This window comes from Ambystoma mexicanum, chromosome 6p (genome assembly GCF_040938575.1).
Source record: "Ambystoma mexicanum isolate Mex_15411 chromosome 6p, UKY_AmexF1_1, whole genome shotgun sequence".
In the NCBI taxonomy this organism is placed as follows: Eukaryota; Metazoa; Chordata; class Amphibia; order Caudata; family Ambystomatidae; genus Ambystoma; species Ambystoma mexicanum.
This window is the reverse complement of record NC_090935.1, coordinates 107,232,299-107,255,022: the sequence shown is the minus strand read 5'-3', so window position 1 is coordinate 107,255,022 and position 22,724 is coordinate 107,232,299. Positions and strand designations below refer to the sequence as shown.

The 22,724-nt window shown below is 46.2% G+C and overlaps 1 protein-coding gene across 1 annotated transcript in view; it reads left to right on the top strand.

Moving 5' to 3' along the window:
- LOC138511251 (phospholipid-transporting ATPase ID-like) overlaps positions 1-22,724 on the top strand; it is a 668,434-nt gene that overhangs the window by 108,012 nt on the left and 537,698 nt on the right. The window contains exon 2 of the mRNA XM_069626794.1: positions 20,103-20,185. Within this exon, the coding sequence (XP_069482895.1) occupies positions 20,140-20,185 (46 nt within the window). The 5' untranslated portion in view covers positions 20,103-20,139. The remainder of the gene's footprint in view (positions 1-20,102; positions 20,186-22,724) is intronic.

Below are 22,724 nucleotides of genomic sequence, written 5' to 3'. Positions count from 1 at the left end.
TTGCTCCATGGTAAAAAATAAATAAAACACTAAAGAGTTTTTAAGCTCAAATCCCACTTTTCACACTGCCATGTTAAGCACCAGGAGTTCATGAAAATGGTGAAAGTTGCGTTATATGAAATCCAATAACATAACAACTTTACTCACGTCCTCTTGTGACATTAGAGGCAACCAAAAGCTTTCTAGAAACCATGAATACACTCATTTCAGTTTCCATGAAAAAGAGTCCATCAGCAATGCCAATGTCTGGAAAGGAGCAGAAGACATAATGGGGCCAATAAATTGCTATAGTGTAATCAAAACCATACCTCTTAGTTTTCCAAACACAAGTAAATCCCAGTGCACTAAATAATTACTTTAAGCAATCAGTAGTTCATGATTTTCAATACTAAAAACTTTGCTATTACTATGAAAACATCCCTGGAAAAATGATAATTACAATGAGCATCGCAACATATATCAAGTGAATAACGTTCTAACGTTACTAAAACAAACTCAGAGCTGTCGTCGGTATTGGGATTCCTGATGCCGTCACCCGCTCTGAGTGTGTTTTAGTAACGTTAGAACGCTAATAAAACGAATTCAGAGCCGTCGGCAGCATTGTGCGCTCTGAGTGTGCCGTCAGAGTCGTAAGTGGCATTGGGAGTCCAGATACCGTCACCCACTCTGAGTGTGTTTTAGTAACGTTAGAACGCTAATAAAACTAATTCAGAGCCGTCGTCAGCATTGTGCGCTCTGAGTGTGCCGTCAGAGTCGTCAGTGGCATTGTGAGTCCCGATGCCGTCACCCGCTTTGAGTGTGTTTTAGTAACGTTAGAATGCTAATAAAACTAATTCAGAGCCGTTGGCAGCATTGTGCGCTCTGAGTGTGCCGTCAGAGTCGTAAGTGGCATTGGGAGTCCCTATGGCGTCACCTGCTTTGAGTGTGTTTTAGTAACGTTAGAACGCTAATAAAACTAATTCAGAGCCGTCGGCAGCATTGTGCGCTCTGAGTGTGCCGTCAGAGTCGTAAGTGGCATTGGGAGTCCCTATGCCGTCACCCACTTTGAGTGTGTTTTAGTAACGTTAGAACGCTAATAAAACTAATTCAGAGCCATCGGCAGCATTGTGTGCTCTGAGTGTGCCGTCAGAGTCATCAGTGGCATTGTGAGTCCCGATGCCGTCACCCGCTCTGAGTGTGTTTTAGTAATGTTAGAACACTAATAAAACAAATTCAGAGCCGTCGGCAGCATTGTGCGCTCTGAGTGTGCCGTCAGAGTCGTCAGTGCCATTGTGAGTCCCGATGCGTCACCCGCTTTGAGTGTGTTTTAGTAACGTTAGAACGCTAGTAAAACTAATTCAGAGCCGTCGGCAGCATTGTGCGCTCTGAGTGTGCCGTCAGAGTTGTCAGTGGCATTGTGAGTCCCAATGCGTCACCCGCTTTGAGTGTGTTTTAGTAACGTTAGAACGCTAATAAAACTAATTCAGAGCTGTCGGCAGCATTGTGCGCTCTGAGTGTGCCGTCAGAGTCGTCAGTGGCATTGTGAGTCCCGATGCCGTCACCCGCTTTGAGTGTGTTTTAGTAACGGTAGAATGCTAATAAAACTAATTCAGAGCCGTTGGCAGCATTGTGCGCGCTGAGTGTGCCGTCAGAGTCGTAAGTGGCATTGGGAGTCCCGATACCGTCACCCACTCTGAGTGTGTTTTAGTAACGTTAGAACGCTAATAAAACTAATTCAGAGCCGTCGGCAGCATTGTGCGCTCTGAGTGTGCCGTCAGAGTCGTAAGTGGCATTGGGAGTCCCGATACCGTCACCCACTGTGAGTGTGTTTTAGTAACGTTAGAACGCTAATAAAACTAATTCAGAGCCGTCGGCAGCATTGTGCGCTCTGAGTGTGCCGTCAGAGTCGTAAGTGGCATTGGGAGTCCCGATACCATCACCCACTCTGAGTGTGTTTTAGTAACGTTAGAACGCTAATAAAACTAATTCAGAGCCGTCGGCAGCATTGTGCGCTCTGAGTGTGCCGTCAGAGTCGTAAGTGGCATTGGGAGTCCCGATACCGTCACCCACTCTGAGTGTGTTTTAGTAACGTTAGAACGCTAATAAAACTAATTCAGAGCCGTCGTCAGCATTGTGCGCTCTGAGTGTGCCGTCAGAGTCGTCAGTGGCATTGTGAGTCCCGATGCCGTCACCCGCTTTGAGTGTGTTTTAGTAACGTTAGAATGCTAATAAAACTAATTCAGAGCCGTCGGCAGCATTGTGCGCTCTGAGTGTGCCGTCAGAGTCGGCAGTGGCATTGTGAGTCCCGATGCCGTCACCCGCTTTGAGTGTGTTTTAGTAACGTTAGAATGCTAATAAAACTAATTCAGAGCCGTTGGCAGCATTGGGCGCTCTGAGTGTGCCGTTAGAGTCGGCAGTGGCATTGTGAGTCCCGATGCCGTCACCCGCTTTGAGTGTGTTTTAGTAACGTTAGAATGCTAATAAAACTAATTCAGAGCCGTCGGCAGCATTGTGCGCGCTGAGTGTGCCGTCAGAGCCGTCAGCGGCATTGGAATTCCCTGTGCCGTCACCGCTCTGAGTTTAACATGACGTATTTGGAAATGTTTATTATGGGTCATGATATGATATAATATGAGGGAATATTCCAAGTATTGGGAGCTTGCATGATGTCTTGAATTTTCCATGGGTTTTACCTGCATTGTGCAGTGATCTTTGTACAATAGGGCACAACCTTACACTGAAAAAAGTTGCCAAATCTCATGCGAAAAATCTGCTGGGCCACTAACTCAAGCTTTTAATTAAGTTATCTTGGCCTCAATTAGATTGGGTTTTTTCAGTTCATTACCAAACGTGTGCGTAGGAGTGTCAGACTAGTAAATTAATAATGCAGCGATATCTGTGAGTGGACAGCAGTCCAGTGAGTGAGTGAGCACTAAATATAGCACACTGTACAAAACAAAGTCATCTAAGCGCTGCATTTGAACCTATCATGGAGAGTGTCTCTGGTTTACGTTATATAAACCGCCGCACAGTGCTTGTAGAGGGATTCGAGGCTCTGTTCGTGTGTGCTGAAAACAGCTTCAGTTTGGATCAGTCTGGCTTGTACACAAGGTGGCATTGCGGCTGCTCTGACCTAGGGGCATGGCACGGTGCGCACGTGGAAGCAGAGACACACATACAGAGGATTCCAACATGCAACCGTCTTTATTGAAATCCACATAACACTGCCCGTTCCCCCCTCCCACCACCCGTTATATCCCTTTCCATCACATCACTTCCGTTCCTGTGTCCCGCCTCCCGTAACTGTAGAAACGTCAACGTGACATCTCCCCCCTTTTTAAACAATGGCCAGTATGTCCACAACAGGCGAACAACCCTGGCGGGTCTCCTAGCCCATCTCTTCAATCCAGCGGCGAGGCCGGTTCTTGGCTCGCTGCGGGCGTGAGTTTATCGGGTAGGGGCTTTGTCCATTGCCCTCACATACCGGGGAACCTTCGAGGTCTGAGTCATCAGTGTCTTCGTGATCCCCTTGGTACGGGTCATCTGAATCCTAGTCAATGGGGATGACTACGCGACCACTGAGTCGATGCGCCCCCAAAGAGGGAATGGGTTTGAAATGTGATGAGTTTCTGGTAACTGGGCCTCCTGATCCTTCCACCGTGATCATCGATCCCTTCTTCTGGGTGACCAGTAGAGGCTCTGCTTGAAAGATGGGGGTGTGTTTGTGAGTTTGGGTCTGTTGTACAGCCACGACTTCTCCTACCTCGAGCTGGGGTGGCCTTGCCCTTCGCCTCCGGTCAGCATAATCTTTCATCCTTTCCTTGGCAGCCTCATCTCGTTCTCTTATTTCTCGATCTAGGTCAGCTACCGGTTCTTGGGGCGGGGCTTGAGGAATGCGTATCTGGACATTTCTTCCAAACATAACTTCCGAAGGTGTTCAACACTTGCTCGTAGGGCTGCCCGGTCCTGCTCGCTCTGTGATGTGTGCGCCGCACCAGAGCCAACCCGCCTCGTCGCCAGTGTCGCGGCTGCTCTGGCCTATGGGCGCGGTGCGCACGTGGAAGCAAAGACACACACACAGAGGATTCCAACATGCAACCGTCTTTATTGAAATCCACGTAACACTGCCCGTTCCCCCCTCCCACAACCCGTCATATCCCTTTACGTCACGTCACTTCCTTTCCTGCGTCCCGCCCCCCGTAACTATAGAAACGTCAATGTGACAGGTGGCAACAGTACTTAACCCACTGAGCTACCTTGCCAGCTCAGAGAGTCCATACCTGTGACTAACTCTCAAGCCTCTCCATTTCTTTATCTAGTAGCACATATGTCCTTTGGCCTCGACTTTCTGTATGATTCCACACACCCTGTTTCCTGGAGAGGCTTCCAGCGTGGAGCTCGGGTCCTGCCACGCCCTCGGGTGCACCAGTCACTGGCGGACGAATACACCTGATCTCTCTTCCCACGGAGTACTGGGATTATTTGACCCATTCTAGTCCCCAGCGAGGAATAGAGCAGCTTCCCTGCTGCCCTGATCCACTTGATACTGCTTCGCAGTTCAGCCTTCTCTGGCCCCGGCGCCTGGACCCCGGAGAGAGGCAGCCCGGGTCAACAGGCTTCTGCAGCCCGGGCTAGCCCTGCTCCAGCAGGGGTGACTGGGACAGGTGAGCTCTCCCTCTGGCCAGGCTTTCACATCTCTGCAAATCCTTCATGGGGTCAGACTCAAAGGCAAGCTTGAGGCCATGGCTGCTCCAGACAACCCCTCTCTCCTCCTACAGGTTCTCTGTGCTCTCTGGCCACTCTGCCAGGTATCACAAACCTTAGCACCACGAGGCTCCTGACAAGAGGCGTGTAGCGCTTTATAAAACAGTAAATAGCCAAAATCAATGTAGCCCTCTCAATGCAATGGTATGTATTTTGCCAACCTCTGAAGCCTGTAAGCCAGGCTTGACATGTGGCCAACTTTGAACCAGGCCTTCAGATGAACTGGCCTGCTGATAAAACTCAATTACCAGTTTAATGGTATCCACCACAGAAAGGAATTTGCTTTCTGACTTTGAGAACATTCAGCCATGTAATTGATCATTTTACTATAGCCAGTAACATAGCTATAGCCGGTTTTATATCTCAGTGGGTTGAGCGCTCACTGCTCCGATGTCTGTGTGATTTGCAGGTTTGAATCCCGGCAAGGCCAGCTCAGCCTTTCATCCTTCTGAGGTCGATAAATGAGTACCAACACAGGTTGGGTGATTTTGTATGCATATTTGTTTTAGATAAAGTGATTAAGCGTAAGTGCGATGGTAGTGCCTGGCAAAGACCTATCCCATGCCTAAACACAAGCCAAAACTGCTGGCTAAGCCAATGCTTGTTATGTTTGCAGACATCGCCTCTCCTTCTCCGATGCTTAACCCCAATGCCTGCTTTCTGCTCCCTAGACCCAAACCACTTAGCCCACCTACCCGGGCACCATGTGTACTCCCTCCTAACCTTGATCTCTCCCTAAACATACCTCCTCTATCATGCCCCTAGGCCCATACTCTCTCCCTCTCTCCCTTTGCCCATCTCTCATTTCCCTCCGTCAATCGGCCTGGTGGGGGTCCCATGTATTACCCATTCACGGCTGGTTACATTTTTAATTGGGGGCCTGTAAATGCTTGCCATGAAATGAGTGTAGTGAGTAAGCCCGAACCACCCAAGGGGTGTCCTAGGGGGACAAGAGGCTTCCCCAAGAACATTTTTAAAAAAAAAGAAGGACAACATGGTGCTTTTTACAGCATACCTTCTGTGAAAAATGTGATCAAAAGGCACACAGCTTGCATTGGGTTGTGTAGGGGAGTACATGAAAATATCCAAAACCTCCAGGGCACCAACAGTGCACAGGGGCATTTTCCAACGCATTGGGCCTCATTATGCGATGTGCGGAATGGGTTTAACGGCGCCGGTAATGGACCCGGCACGGTTAAACCCATTCCGCACAGTTACGAGGTCCCCTCGCGGGACCCGATGTGGACGTCTGGTTTATCCATAGCGGGTCTCACGAGGGGACCAGGGAGCTAACAATGGGCCCATTATGAGCGGGCCCGTTGTTAGCTCCCTCCCCACTCCCATTGAGCCCTATGGTGGCTCAAATGGGAATGGGGAAGGACTGGGCCCGGGTTCCCTGAAGGAGGAAATACCGGGCCCTCCACACTCCAAAGTCGTAATGAGGCCCATTGTCATGATGCATCTATCCACAATATATGCCAGTATATAAGCATATTCATGGCGGATGTGCTAACACGTCTCCAAGTAGACTGCAACAATGTATGCCAATGCTACCATATAAGAACATACTAATGTTGGCTTTTCCAGTAAAAGATGCTATGCCGCTGTTAGAAAATGTAACCAGACTGGATGCAGAAATGTAGGCCGTTTTAACCCTGTAATAAAACTCCTCACCTTTGCTGTACCCTTGATGCCAAGTAAAAAATGCCATGCCACGTAAGAATACATAACCAGAATGGCTGCCACAAAGTAAGCCAGTCTAGCCACATCATGTAGCCTTATAGACTGAGGGAGGGGTCATTATCGTGAGATAATCAGCTGCCACCTGATTTGCTGAGGGCCATAAATTGCATAAGGGTCATTATACCAAGCAATGATGACCCCTCCTAAATTCATTAAGGCTAATAATACATGGTAGTAGTAGCAATCATGTTCTGGTGGTGGTTGGTGATGAAGTAAAACATTTTCGTAAAAAAAGAAGTTAGTAAATTGAATGTGATTTTATTTTGTAGTGTTAACAAAATGGTTGTCATGAGGCATTTTAATTGCAACTTGGATGAAATGGAACAGGTTTAACCTGAGCATACACTAGCTGTACTGTAAAGTAAACAGTTTCTGAATAAGATAGTGAACGTATTTTTAAATGATGTGGCTTTCTCTTTCGTGTGTTAAATACCATGGTTTAGCCAAAAAGGTTTCTCCAAGAGAGGAAGTGTCTTGGTGAAATAAAAACCATGCTTGAAAATTACATTGTTTTTTCTGTCTGCTTCTGAAAACAGAATGTTCAGAATACAGTCAATATCAGTAGTTATTGACTGCACTCTCAGGATTCTGATTGGCTGAGAGGATGTCAATAATGATCTGCATGTATAAAAATAGCCTTATAGATGACCCACCACCAGGTTATCTCCTGCGGCAAAGCCTATGGCCATGAGTTGGAGAAGGGTCATTATCTAACGAAGTGTATAAGGCTATTAGCACATGATGGTAGCAGGAATACATCTTTTGTAGTTTTGGTGGCGAAGTAAACATTTTACTTTCATAGTGAGGAAAGTAAATGGATAACAAAGTTAGTAAATTAAGTGTGTTTTTTTGTTGTAGTATTTAAATAACATGGTATTTTAATTGCAACTTGGTTGAACTGGAGCAGGTTTAACACGAATCTGCATTAGGTGTCAAAGTATACAGTTTCTCGATAAGAAAGTGAAAGCATTTTCTAATGTTTTTAGACTTTCTCTATCACAGGTAAAAATAGCATGTTGCAGCAAAACAGCTCCTTCCAGAGTGGAAGTGTCTTGATGGAAAAAGATCTTGCTTGGGAATTTCATTGCCGTTTCCCTGTCTGACTTTTCTAGATATAATGTTCAGAATGCAGTCAATATTAGTAGTTTGCTTTAACCTTGATTCCCAGTAAAGAAAATGCCTTGCCACAATATGAAAACGTAACCAGACTGGCTGCAGCAATGTCAGCCAGCCTAGCAACATAAAAACACTTATGTTTGCTTTACTGCTTTACTTTCACTGATTCCCAGTAAAAAATGACATACTATATTAATAACCTCCACCAAATCACATTCACACATTCATCCGCACAACATACATGCTTTCATTCATGCACACACTCAAACAACATACAATCATTCCTTCTCATGCTTTAACCCACACCTACGCAACTTTGTTTTCCCTACCAGCAGACCCGAGCCAGAATTTGCTTGGCCTCAGGCTCCGTTGGTGGCTCTCTGGCTCCCTGGTGTCTACACAGCACAAACCGCAACAAAGGGGAGCTTCCTAGCTCCTACACATGCATGGAGAAGCCAAGCACTCCCTGCTCGATGCCCCACGAGGGCTCCCGCAGCTGTTTGCCGCAGCTGTGGGAGAGCTTGTTATTTTCACTTGGATGGTTTGGTACATCCAGATTGGGAGCATGGTCTGAACCCCATCACTCATTATGGGCAAGCTACCTCTGCTCTTTCCCCGATGTACCTATTTCCGCTCTAGGCCTCTGTGCTCTCCTTCTCTCCAGTCCTGAAGCCTATCTCTTGTGAATGCATTTCCTGTCCATTTTGTTCAATTGAATGGAACACTCACACGCCCTCTGCTTATATGTGGAGCTTTGCAGCTCACCTACAAAATCCTGCTACTGCCAGAACACAAGTACAAGGTTTTATGCATACTGCAAAACACTTTTATAAAGCTTACGCTGGAATAAACAAACAGGGCTTTGTTATCTGGAAACCAAGCTTCGCACAAGCACGCTAGTTTGGGGAGAGGCTAGTCCAAGAGAGTGACGGTCGGGTCTGGACCCCTTCCTGAGACCGGGACCTCCGGTCTTCAGTGCACACCGGCGCACGCCTCGCTGCACGGGAACAAACCAAGCGGAGACAGAGCCAAGTTCTCAACATCTTTATTCTATGCCTCCAGGTTACAGACTGCCTTCCCCTTCACGTCACTTCCCTCCCCACGCCCTTGTCCCGCCCCTGCCCTCCCCGGACTACAACTCCCAACACCACACCTCCCCCAAATTTAAATGCCAATAATAATATCAACAACACAACTTTACCCCATCTCTTCAATGAGTCTGCTGGGTTTTGCTCCAGCCCTTTGTGGACAAGGGTTGCCTGGTTCAGGCCTCTCCCGTGGAACGTCCGGTCCACCGTCCTCCTGGCTCGAAACATCAGACTCCTCTCCATCTCCCTGATACGAATCGTCTGCGGAATATTCTCTTTCATCTTCCTGTGATCTCTGTCGTGGCTCTTGAAGTGTCTCAGACACTCTCTTGAAGTGTCTCAGACACTCTCTTGAAGTGTGACGAGTTCCTGGTCCCCTGATGCCGATCACCCTCTGCGGTGACAAGTGAACCATTCTTTCTGGTGGTTATGAGTGGATGCTCATGAAAGAACGTGCCCCCTTTGCTGATCCTGAATTGATTCACAATCACCCCATCTCCTAGCTCAAAGGTGGACGGTCTTGCTTGCCTCCTATGATCAGCGTAGGCCTTCATCTTCTCCTTTGATTGCAAGTCCCTACTTCTCATCTCTCGGCCTTACTCCTGGTGGTCAGCAGCCCCTTTGTTCTGCGGCAATCTGGTGCAAACACCACGTCAAAACATGACTTCAGCCGGGCACTTCCATGTCGAGCTGTGAGGGGTGTCCTGTAAAGCCTCAATAATTGATAAAGCACTTGTTCATAAGGTTGCTTTGTCAATTGGGATATTTGTTTGCTTCAGTTTGCCCATAAATCTTTCTATCACGCCGTTTGCATGGGGCCACAATTGCATCACCTTCTGGTGTTTGAAGCACATCTATTCTGCGAAGTCGCAGAGTCTTGGCTCGTAATAGGTGTCCCGGTATCTGATTTGACCTGCAGTGAAGATACTGTCTAACACAGGAATGACATGATGGGCCGCCGTGGATGTGATCACTTGTGCTTCTGGGTACCTGGAATATTCATCCATCACTGCCACAGCATATTTCCCTCCTTCCATTGGCCCAAAGAAGTCTGTGGCAACCTCCTCCCACACTCTTTCAGCTAACAGTGACATGTTCAGTGGTTCAGGGTGTCTTGTAGGGGTGATGAGGCTGCAAATGAAATGGGTGAGTCCTCCACCATTCCAGCCAGTTTCGGAAGCCACACCTCTTTGTTAAGACTATCCCTCGGTGCCCCTCATGCACAAGGTCTAACACTCGTCTCCTGAGTTGATTCGGTATGATGATCTTGTTCCCCTTTAAGAGTAAATTCTCTTCAGACAGTGCTAGCTTGTCTCTGACCAGTAGTAGACTGTCCACGTCCTTCCTTGTTTTGGCCGACTCCCCTTTGTTTCTTTCTTAAACTTTCCACATTTTGCTGTCTTCAGCCCCTTCGTTATTATCTGAAATGCAATGTCATCCTCTGCCGCCTTCACGAGCTCCAGGGGTTCTATGCCTTGCAGGAAGGTCTGCTGGATGAGTTAACCTATGTAGCGATCAGCCATCAATGGTTCCGGGGTGTTTTCTTGTCTGGGGTGGCGCGACAAGAAGTCAGCCGGATTGGTCTTGTTACCCAGTCTGTGAATGATGTTGAAGGAGTAATCTTGAACCCGGAGGCCCCATCGTGTGATGCGGGGAGGCCTTTTCGCCTGCGGGTTGTCATAGAGAAACAGCAATGCTTGGTGGGCCATTATGATTGTGAAGGGTTTTCCGTATAGGAACAAATGCAAATGTTCGGAGGCCCACCCAAATGACAAGCTTTCTTCTTCTTCCTGGGAATAGGCTTGTTCCATTTTGGACAAACATCTGCTATCATACGAAACGATGTGTCTCTGTCCTGAGCCATCAGGTCTCTTCCGTGCTAACATAGCTCCCAGACCCACTATGCTTGCATCGACCGTCAGCTTGGTCTCCCTGTCTGCGTCAAAGTAGGCCATGTCTTCCGCCCTTGCTTTTCTGTCATGAATAGCTTTGAAGGTTGCTTGGCAATCTGTTGACCAGTGAAATGGTGTGTGTTGCTTGGTTAATGCATCAGGGGCACACTTATAGTTGCGAAGTCCTTGATGTAACAAGCGCAATAACTCGCCTAGCCTAGGAACTATCGAAGTTCTGACATGTTAGTTGGCGGCGATATCTCGTTTAGTTCATGTACCTTCTCCGTGTCAGGCATCATCCCATTCGACGAGAAGATGTGACCAAAGAACCGGAGAGTACCTTTCCTGAATTCACACTTCTCGCAATTTAATGTGAGATTGGCCGCCTACAGGGCCATTCATACTCGCGCCAGTGTGTCATCGTGCTTTTTCGTTGTTGTGCCAAAGACCAAGATGCTGTCGCTGTAATTGATACAGTTCAAGATATGCTTGATCACATTGTGGATTTCCGCCTGGAAGATTTCGGCTGCTGACGAGACGCCAAAGCATAGCCTATGTACCTGTATGACCCTACATGGATTACGAATGTTGTAATGTGCCTGCTCTCTAGGCTTAAGACCAGCTGGTGGTACCCTTTATTCAGGTCTAGTTCCGAGAAGACTTTGGCGCAGTTTAGTTGATCAACCATGTCCGTGATGCGGGGGGGGGTGCCAGATGGCTCTCCCGTTTGATGGCTTCATTGGGCCTTCTCATGCCTACGCATAGCTGGATGGTACCTGATCCTTTCTTTGAGACGGGCCCAATGGGCTATACCCATGGCGTGGGCCACAATGCTGGTTCAGTGATGTCTTGGCTTAACAGCTGATGTAGCTCCTCTTCTACCTGATGCTGGATATTCAGTGGGATTCCCTGGTAATGCTGTGTCACCGGTTGTATTTCTGGGTCAATGTGAAGCATTGTTTGGTGATTCCGGAGCCTTCCGATTCCTTTGAACAAGGTTGGGTATAGTTGTTCTATCTTGTCCACAGTATCAATATATTTATGGACATGAGCTTGTAGAGGATGTGAATTAGACCCATTTGGATTGCTATCTTGAAGCTCATGATGCACCCAGACTCTGTAGGGCTGGAGATCACATGAACAGATATGTCCATGGTCTGTGTTTTGTGTCAACAGTGTGCCTCGAATTGCCCCAAGCACCTCAACAGGATTTTTGAACCATTCGGGTAGTTATCAGCTTCCGCCAGGTGTAGGCTAGCAGTTTGTGGCAACGACCGGTACACCTGTTCACTGATGACATTGACTGTTGCTCCCATATCTATGAGAAATTCAGTTTGTGTCTCGTTCAGTTGCATTAGTAGTGTGGGGCTGTGCTAGGTTGCGTTCTGATTTCCTAGTGCATAGAGGTAGCCTTTTTTCCTTCGCTCCCCTTCTGAAGTACTCTGTTTGGTGTCCGTCGGAGGCGATTGTTCAACTAGGTAGTGGACGTGAGGCCTCAAGCGGCGCTCCGGTCTTGTCAAGGACGTCCGGTATCGCCTGCTTTCCTTCCCTGATCTTTCTTCCTTCCTTTTCTGTGCCTCTCCTCGCCTGATCCGTGGTCTCTCCTTCTCCTTCCTTTCCCCATTGAAAAGACTGCGCAGCCGTGTGAGAGGTTTCAGTTCTGTGATAGTAGGCCTCCTGCGCGATCTGCTGGATGTGCCTCTGTCTTTCACCTGACCGAGACCTCTCTGGAGTCTGAGCAACATTGTCCAATTGCTGGGCACAAGTACTCACAGCTGCATCGATAACAGAAAGGTTCGCCAGGCACCCTGGAGGCTCCCGCTAGTTTGTGTACACTGTCGGGTTGTGGCATCTGATTTTTTTGGCTCCCACATGATTTTACTTGTGAGTCAATCGCCATTTCCGCCCTTGCCAGCATGAGTATTTCCTCCAGGGACCGTGCCTTCTGTAGTAGCTTTCTCCTGAATGACTTTGGCTCACACCCGGCAGTGATGTGCGAGCGGAGCGCTTCATTGTGTTAGAGTAATTCGCAAAATAGCAATGTTTCATTTTGCTACGTAGTCTCATTACAAAGGCGTCCAAAGGCGTCAAAGGCGTCCATCATCTCCCATTTCGCCTGCTTTGTGGTGTGGAAGAGATGCCTCTCGTAGTTTACGTTAGTGTGGGATGTGAAATATGTAGCTGGAGCTGTTTTGAGGCCTTGGATCGTGTCGATGGAGTCAGCCGGGAACTCATCAATTACGTCTCTGGTGGCTGGGCCCGCCGCTAGTTCCAGTAGGCATTGTTGACGTGCATCTTCCACTGGGCCAATTGTCCCTACATACGGGTCAAAGTCTCTGACCCACCTGGCCCATCTTGGCCCCATGTTGCTAGTATCGGTGACATCGAATGTGCCAGATAATTGCACAGCCAAGGAGACTGCCATTCGCCGATGGCCCTGTTGTTGTGGGGTCACTGGTACTGTGTTCAGGATGTCCTGGTCCGACGTGTTGTGGGCAGACCACCATGCTTCCCTTAATTGGTGTATGGATTGTCCTGCCCAGTGTGGGTAGTACCCACTGGATGCGGCCACCTTAATAGTCATGAGCACCGCTCCCCAGGGAACCTTCTTCAATTCCCCAATGCTTCCTATGCGTTCTTCCACTGGATGTTTCCAAATCTTATTTTTTATTTTTAAACACCCTCTGGTGGGCAAAATGGCTGCCTACTTGAGGTACGAGCACCGTTTCCTTTTCAATATGTCCCCACGTGCTCCCCGGAGTACTCTTCACTCACCGCCAGGCCCGGTCTTAGACTAGATTGCTCACCAGGCAGGAAGCATCATTGGTGTCCCCCCCAAAATATTGGCAGAGGTGCTAACTTCAGAGACGATGGGGAGGGGCAAACTTATTTGTGTGGGGGCATCTAACTTCTTTACACATTTAAATGAGACTATTCTAGTGCTGCTTCAATGTTACAATCAGTTATATCTCTCTTTCACTTATAAAACCACTCAGAAACCACACTCTTAAGCTCTGCTGTGACAATTAGTGGCCTCCTGCCTCTACACTTACAATCACTCCCCTGACATGCAAGAATGAACACCCATCTGATTTCAATTGCCTAAAAAGGTATGCATACGATTGCAGGTGCTAACAATAAAATGTTTTACATTGGCATTGCCGGTCATTTGTTAAATGTGTTGCTGCCACCACCATTTATTTTCTGTGCCTTGTCCTTCTACGGCTCTGTTCATCTTACCAAACATGATGAACGGAAGAGGTGTGATCGCTGCAGTCTGAAATGTCTTACTAAGATAAGGGGAGGGTTGTCATGGGGTTTGATATGTTTTGCTTAAGATTCCAGCTCTCGGATCTGTATCACTGAAGCTGATCATGGGTATTTTGTTGGGCATGGCTTGATTCACTCAAGGTGAGGGGTTAGGTGCACATGGGTGGGTGGGTGCACATACATTCTAACCGGTGGCTGTGCCCGCCATTTATCCCCACCCTCTCATTTGTTTCTGATCTGGTGTTTCTTCAGGGCCTGTGTGTTCCTCGGCATGAGACTGGGTGCAACACAATTATGGGTGCACCTTTGTGTCTGTCTGTGTCCTGTGCAGTCTCTCAGCAAAACCCAACAGCATGGGGAAGCCTGGCTTGGGGCACATTTAAGACAGATTGCAGAGTGCTAGGGAAGTGAGGATGAGCCACAAAATATATAACTGCAGGTGGGTGCTGTATCAATTCTCTGCACGGTGCTTTAAGCCTGCAACCTTCACTAATTTTCCAGTTGATTGCATTATTTCAATGACAACACAGATGGTGAGGCAGAAACGTAAATGGTGGACTTCTAAACATAGATTGTTGCTTCTGCAGTCTGCAACCCCAACCTTACCTTGTGGTATTACAGAGTAATACTACATTCCGAATCCCCGTTCCTCTATATTGTTTACATTGGTTGCCCAATATTTATTAATATTAAATAGAAGCAATGTCAGGTTATTTTACACTCTTAATTGATGTTTATAAATTGATGTGCTTGTGCTACAGCCAGAGCGTGGCAAAGAAAGGACTATTCATGTCTTCGTTAAAATGTAATTAAAATGATTATAATGGAGTCAGACTGGCGCCCCCTAGAGCTTGGCACCTCAGGCAGCCGCCTGTACTGCCTGATGCAAAGACCGGCCCTGCTCACCGCTGCAGCACTTAGCCTTGTAGCACAGCTTCCGGGCTGGGTGCCTCCTGCACAGCATGCCTGCACTGGTCGGGAGCTTCCTGCTTCAACCGACGTGCGTGCAGGTGGGTTGCAGTGGTTACGGCTGCATATGCTGGCCACCGTCCTCGTCGCCAGTTGTCGGGTCAGGCCCCCTTCCTTAAACCGGAACCTCCGGTCTTCGGTGCACACCCGCGCGGGCCTCGCTGCGTGGGAACAAACGGGGTGGAGACAGAGCCAAGTTCTCAACGTCTTTATTCTATGCCTCCAGGTTTGTCACTTCCCTCCCCAGGCCCTTGTGCCGCCCCTGCCCTCCGCGGTCTACAACTCCCAACACTAAAGTGACTACAATCTCAGATCCAAACTGTTGAGCGAAGCCAAGTCCTGTTTCCATCTCTGGCATTATCCAGCCAACTTGTGTTTCAGGTCCTTGGCCCAGTCATAAACATAAAGAATGCACATTGGTGATTTCGCCCTCGAAGTCTCCAGTCAGTTAGGATGGGGGTAGTCGTGGCGTTCAGAAGTGAGTGCTGGTGACGGAAGCCTATGTCTTCACATTAGCGCTTTGGCACGTTCCTGCCTTTAGATGTTTAAAAAAATGAAGTGCAACGCCTACCTACCAAAGCGCTCTGAAACCTCTAGCTCTGTATGCAGCGCTATACAAAAAAACAAACACTATTATTATTGAAACCTCCGCTGAAGTCATTTGAACAGTTTAAATATTTATTTAGGGATATTTGACATCATCTTTTTAAGTACTTTGTGTCTTATGGCGATGGTGGCGCACTTGCAGCAATATTGGTCCCCTAGGGTACTTATATATTCTTTAACTACTCGGCCTCCCTCTTCCTGTTATCCACCCTCGTCGGCGTTGAGTACTCCGTGGCAAAGTTGCAACTGCCCCCTCTGCTTAGTTTTCAGCTGCAGTGCCCACGTTGATGGAGACGAAACCCCATTTTGCGTTGAGGTCAAGCATAGGAACTGCACTGATTGAAAGGCAAGTTAATTGACCAGTATTAGGCTTATCCACAATCAATATCGAATTATTTCCAACTTAACTGGCGAGTCACAAAACTGGAAAGACAGCTCAGCAGTTGAGTGGTTGTTGCTGACATCTGTCCATAGCCTCCATACCACTGCACCTGTTTAAGTCATTAGAGGGCAAACTAGGCCCCTTTCTTTTTTCTAAAGAAGTGAATCTCTGTACTCTTCTCAGCCACTTCACTGTATTTTATATTTTGTGCTCAAAGCTGTCTTCCAATCGTATATTTCTTGGTTGCAATTTCTTCTGAACATGTTTCTCTTAAATGCAGTATTGTGTTACCCATGCACTGTGGCTTCTTTTCAGTTGCTTTCTCAGGGCCTCTGGACACCTTACCTTCATATTCCAACTTTTTCTCCCAGAGTTAGTAGAGATTTTGGCTTCAGTTCCCAGTGTGCAATTTTATTTCCTCATTGATGCTGATAACTGTTTTCCTGTATTCCAGTTTACACTATTTTTGGACCTGTGTGTCTAGCGTTTCCTCATCAACTCTCACTGTCAACCAGTTTGTCTGTGTGTATGTGTGTGTGTGTATGGACTGCCTTTTCCTACCGTCTGTCTAGGCTCGTCCTACCTGACGATTCCATATCTTATATGCACCAGTTCTGCAAAGCTCAGCTTTTCCTCCGGGATCCAATACATGAACGCTGCTACTGCTTGCCCTACAGCTTCATCAGGGCTTCTCTCTTCACGATTCACTTTCATGGCCACAGTGGCGCGCACCACCTCATGTGATCATGGACATAGAGGAAATACTTCTGATTCCTCATATTGCTTGCTTTTATAGAGGCACTTCGCCAAATATGCTGTCTGTGGCCCCTAGTGCTGGAATGCCAGGGATTCACTACAAGCTAATATCTGTCGCTGTGTTCGGCATCTATAAACATTATTTAAATATCTTTATATACAATGTTGCCAAGACTTCAGGTGGTGCTGATCACCCAGCATAATGTGAAGATTGGCTCTTCAGGCCTTTGTACGGCTCGGCTTAGAATGAATTAGAAATATTTACAGCCTTTACCTATGGACATCTTTGCACGGTAGGTGGCCCGGCTGCTTATAAAGGTTTCTAGCATGCTCGCTATTACCTGCAACAAAACCAATGCATGGGCGGCTCCAGCCACAAAGTTTTGGGGGAAGCTGGAGGATAGTTTTTAAAACCAGCTTGCTAGTGGAGGGTGTGGCTAATAAGAGGAAGGAAATTGACTCATGATGGACATTTCAAGGATGGCTTATTGAAGAACAAAAATATAATGCTTATTTCTCCCTATCTTTATGGGTTCCCTACCTCCAAAATTAAGGTGCTCGTCAGTCGTCTGTGAATGTCCAAAAGGAAAGGTGTTGTGAGGAGACAGGAATAAGACGCGGACACAGAGAGCTCATAGTTTTGGCAATAGACTTTTATTTCAATTGAAAAGACGGTCGGAAAATGTCTCGCTGTCCCTACTCTAAGAGGTATTTTCCCTGCCTAAATCCAAGACTTAGGGGTCTGTCCGATGTCAAGATGTCCAAAGCAAAATGTCCTGTGTCCGAAGTTCTATTCTGACCCTCACATTCATAAAATAATTTCTAAGGTGAAAAGGGTAATGTCTTGGCCTTGAAACTGTACAAAAACGTTTGAGTATAAAAGGAAAAGGTAACTTTAACACACAAGTTTGCAACTGGATGATTTTCACAGTTCCAGGGGATTGTTCCCTTCCCCAGGTTTTCCTCTTATAGATGTCCAACCTCCTAAGGGTAGATGCCTTCCTTAGACTTCTCTGTTCAGCAAAAATGGTTTGTATGTTAAACCACTTGGCTGTTGGTCTTAATTTCGTAGGATACCAGGGGTATTCCTTTGCCAGGTTTCTTCTCCTCTTTAATGAAATTTCAGCACAGTCTTTGGCTATACCTGATGTATCCTCAAATTACGACTTTTTCATGTTATCTACTTTACACATTTACCAACTTGACTTTGCCTGGCATACTCTCCTGCAAGGGCGTTCTCATGTGTTTTACTTAAAACACTTGCAAACTAGAATCTCCCTGGTATATTCTCCTGCCAGGACTTTCTCGTGTGCTTCACTTGCCACACTTGCATACTTGAATCTGCCTGGTATACTCTCCTGACAAGCACTTATATTAGGCTTGCCACTAAATCAGTCCTACCTTGGCAATATGGCCTAGACATATTAGCAGGTGTCATAGACCCTGACTATAGAGGTGATATGGAGATCCTGATCCAGAACAATGGGAAAGAGTCATATCAGATAAAGGCAGGAGAAAGAATAGCTCAGGGAATCCTGGAGAGGGCTTTGTTTCCCAAAGCAGAGGACATTTTAAAAGCTGGAGTGGGGGAGCAAAGGTTTTGGAGAGGCAGATGAAGATTCCCAAGCAACATCTCAGGCTGTACCACCAAAAGCCCTGGGAGATGAAACTGAGATTATGCCGGACTTTGCAGTCGCTCAAAGGAACAACCCCTTACTAGACTAGATGAGGCTTTCTTTTGTGTGATATTTGAAGAGGACGGGAGGCAGAAAGGGAGATCTTTTTTTTTTAAGTGCGGCTTAATTTATAGCGGTGATATTAGCCCTGATGGTAATCCTAGATCTCCAGATAACGGCACCCAAAAGCCACAAGAGAATGGTATTAGAGATTGCTCACTCTCATTTAACAGGTGGTCACTTAGGAACAGCAAAGAGAGAGGCACAAATAATAAGCCGTTTCTATTGGTCCAGAATATATGCCAATGTGAAACACTTTGTGCTTACTTGTGCCCTGTGTCAAGACTTGCTCCCAAATGACTCCTCCAGCTCCACTGGCACATATGTCTGATGTGTCCAATGTCCATACAATAGCATACTGGAACGTTTTGTGTATGTGGCTCTGACAAGCATGCCATACTGTGCTCATGCTTAAATGCATAAAGCAATCAAAGAAGTTACCTCAAAATCTGCATCCACTAGGCCAAACGCCCTCTCTACACTGCCACACCATGATTTCCACTAGCTTCAGGCCAGCACTAATAAGAGATGCTAATGCCAGCTGGGTTAGATAAAGCATGGGCCTGCTCTTATTTGCCAAAATAACCCCCGAGGCCTGCGTAACAGTGAGGAGGTAGTGGCTGAGGAACTGTAGACCATGCATTAGAAGCCAGTTTTGTTTAAAACGCTTTATCAGCTTATCACTGGCAAGGCTAAAGTTTGTAAGAGGTACTATCCTTTCTGTGTAGCCTTTCTGTGCATTTTGTATTGGGTCTCTCTTCTACGGTATCCTGTCCTGTCTATAGATAGAATTCCCAAAAGATGTTTCTGTATTAGGGGTTGGACATGCCCACAGTGAGACCCAGCCCTTCCTCATCTAAAATTCTTCAGAAACAAGAAGCAAAAGTACCCCATTTGAGTGGCTGATGTTACAGCCATTTTATACTAACATCCAAAAACTTAAGCTGTCCAAATGAGTATGTATGGATCATGGTTACAAACATTTTAATGTTAGGGTGAGTGTTGTGAACAGTGATGTGAGCCATTATTAATTCAGAGATTCACACATACATTCCTTTAATCACAGACTTGTTATCCAATATAGAGATCTCTGATCACTGTTGTAGTCTTCAAATGCTCTGTGATTGAATGCAAAGCATACAGGAACCCTCACTGGTGCTATTTGTCCCATTTGCCACTCTCATAGAGGTATTTTGAAATAGTACAATAAGAGTCTACCAGACTGTCCATCTTGGAATGATAACCTTTCATCAGGAAACACTTCATATGGTTAGTATAGTATTGCCCCTTGCGAAATACAAGTGAAGTGGTATGAACAGAACACATGCAACAAACGGCCACTGGTCAGTGGGCCCTCAGACCCCGGGAGGCTGGTCACACCTCAACCAGTATGGACAGTTTGAGACTGCATTCAGGCAAGGCCTTCCCTAAGAGCAGGTGACAGAAAAACTATTTATTTCGGCAGCAGCAGCTGTGTTTTCACATTAGAATTCTTCTGTAAAGTACTTGCATTACAATTTAATGAAACCAGATTGATTTATATAGCAATTATTTATTCAAATTGAGGAGGGGTTTTGTCGCACGACACAGAGGTGTAGTTTGGGTGTGCAGTGTGCTAGTCGGGGGAGGGTGGGTCTGGGGGAGCGCATTCTGGTGTTTGCACTGGGCACCAAATTGGCTCGAAACTGCCCTGATGGTGACCCTCACGATGCAGACATTGGGGCAGCTCACTGTGACATGTTTGAACGCTCTATAAAAACACACAAATAAATAAATTACCACTTTTTCTATTTATCCTTAGGAATTCCATGGAACTGTAGTTGAGAGAGAGCGCAGGGATGCCGTCCTTTGACTTATTAAACTGCGGGAGGAAGAAGCTGGAAGGTAAGGATTCAGGTCCATCATGCTTCTGGTGTAGGTTACTCTTTAGCGTGTTTCCAGGTGGCCTGTGTCACTACTGATTGCTTTTAGTGCCATATCACGGTTCAGTCTGCAGCCATCCTGCAGCAGCCAGAGTTGTGGTAAGGGAATCCTTCCAGGAACCACAGTCTATGACAAGGTCTCAACCTAAGCCTTGCTCAACGCCTAGATAATGAAGGGGCATGCATCATGTGGGAAGGATGCCTTTGACATCAGTGTGTTTTGGTTACAGCCTGTATATCCTATTACAATACTGCTCTTGCATAGCCTGGATGTCGGTGGCCAGCAGCCCCTGGCTTTCCAGATGTACTGCATAAATACCATAAATCGATGCAAAGCCAGTCAAGCCAAGCAGACTTCTAAAACCAATCATGTTCATAGATTTGCACAATTGTAGCACCGCTTGGAACCCAGATTCCAGCCACGAATTTGGCTGTTGCCCTCCATACACTTATTTATTTCTTTATTGGATATTTGTAAGGCGCCTATACAGCAAATGGTGTTTCAAGTGTGCTTCTAGGCACATATCCATACGTTGGCCCTTGTACATCTGAACGCGTGTCACATGAACTGTGCCTTGTCTCAGTCCAGCCTTTGGTTTGTTAGCGTGAGAGGCTCTATTACATGTAGAAGAAAAAGATATCCCAAGATTAACAAACTCGGATACAACGGGTATAACTAAATTGTCTGTTACAAAAGTTGGCAGACTCGCTCGGTTATTACCTGGTGTACTTTTTAAATGGCCAATTTGGATGCTTTACCTTAAGGCCAAGCCTATGCATTAAAGCTGTGTATGAGTTTAACAAATGCTGTAGTCTTCCTGCCGCCATAGCCATTAACACTGTGTTATCCGGATATGATATGATATGGCATTTTTAACGCGCCTATACACAAGTGTTTCAAGCCTGTCCTACAGGCTAGGACAGGCTCCATGATCCCTACTGTTCTTGGTACATCGGCCCTAACACTAACTCTCAGTATAAACCATTTATATATAATGAGAATAGTAGCAGGGACAAGACACATCCCTGTCTTACGTCAGTGTTCACTGTAAAATAAAATGGTGAGTGTCTCCGATTACTTCCTGTTTTATCACAAGCACTCGTTGCTTGGAGGACTTTCGTCAAAAAAAGCAAAATACCTTCTAATATTTCAAAAGATGCCATCATTTCGACCTCTTTAATTCGTACAATGCCATGCTAAGGTACATACATGCTACATTTATTGCTTCGTTTTTAATATGCAGCCAATTAGATATTACTAAATATAAATTAAGCGCCTATTTACCTAAACTTAGGCCTTCTCGTAAAACAAATTGAACTTCAGAAAAAATATATGTTGAATAACCAATTCTTGTAATTTTATCAAGATTGCTCTCCCAAAAATGTTAAACTGTGACTCTAATAGGGACATAGGGATTTAGGTCTGTAAGCAGCCGGGGTTCGCTTAGATCCCTTTCTGTATATTGTGCAGATAAACAGCACACTTCCATGGCTCTGGGAAACTCCCCTTCTTTAGCATAATACAAGAAATGTTAGTAAGTAACGACACACATACACTCTCTAAACTATGCAAGAGATCTGCCAAAATCTAAACCCAGGCAACTGTTCTATGTTATTATTATTATTTTATTATTATTATTGTTATTATTATTATTATGGCTGTTTACTGTGGTAAGTCTGAAGAAAGAGTCGGACACAGGGGTGGCATTTCTACTCAAACGCTTACAAAAGAAGAAAAGAGCCTAGATCTCTCTGTCATTAGCGGGTTTACCCTGCCTACATGAATAATAACTCGGGTGCTCGTCGTCAGGGTGGATATCAAAGTAAAAAGTCCATCCCCTGTCCAACTCTCTCCTTTTCTGCCCCCACCACTAACCAAAAAGGTTTTAACAAACAGTAACACAGCCGGGAGAATGACTCCAAACAGAAACACAGCCGGGAGAATGACTCCCTTCTCCTGGTTCAAGACGATCAGGCTGCTTTCTTAACAGTGTGTGCAAAAGTTCTTAATAACAAAGGCGAGTCCAGGAGAATTTGAGATGAATTCTAACAGTTGTTTGAAATAGCTTCTTATCCAACAAAGATTAAAACCAGGAGAATGACTCCCTCCTCCTTATCAAACTGTATTCGCCCTAGAGGCTGTTTTTATGCCTGTCTCTGGTAACAGCCTTTGAAAGTCCTTGTAGTTCATTACAGGGACTTTCCTTGCTTTGACCAACTGTCCAACAGTTTTTCCTTCTTAACACAATATAAACTCCCAGGATTCCCTGGTCTTCTCCTTGACCAATAAAAAAAAGGAGGCGTCCCTCCAAACCTGAACTTAGTTTCTTTCACTGTTCGTAATAGCACTGCATGCAGAGAGACCACTCGTGGAATTTCCTTGATTCTGAATAGCTCTCTTCTGATTATTGTGATGAGGGAGATTACTTCAGAGGCACTCTTTAATGGTGGTTTCTTTAACGCTAATACTGGCAGGGGGGAGATTACTCCAGAGGCATTCT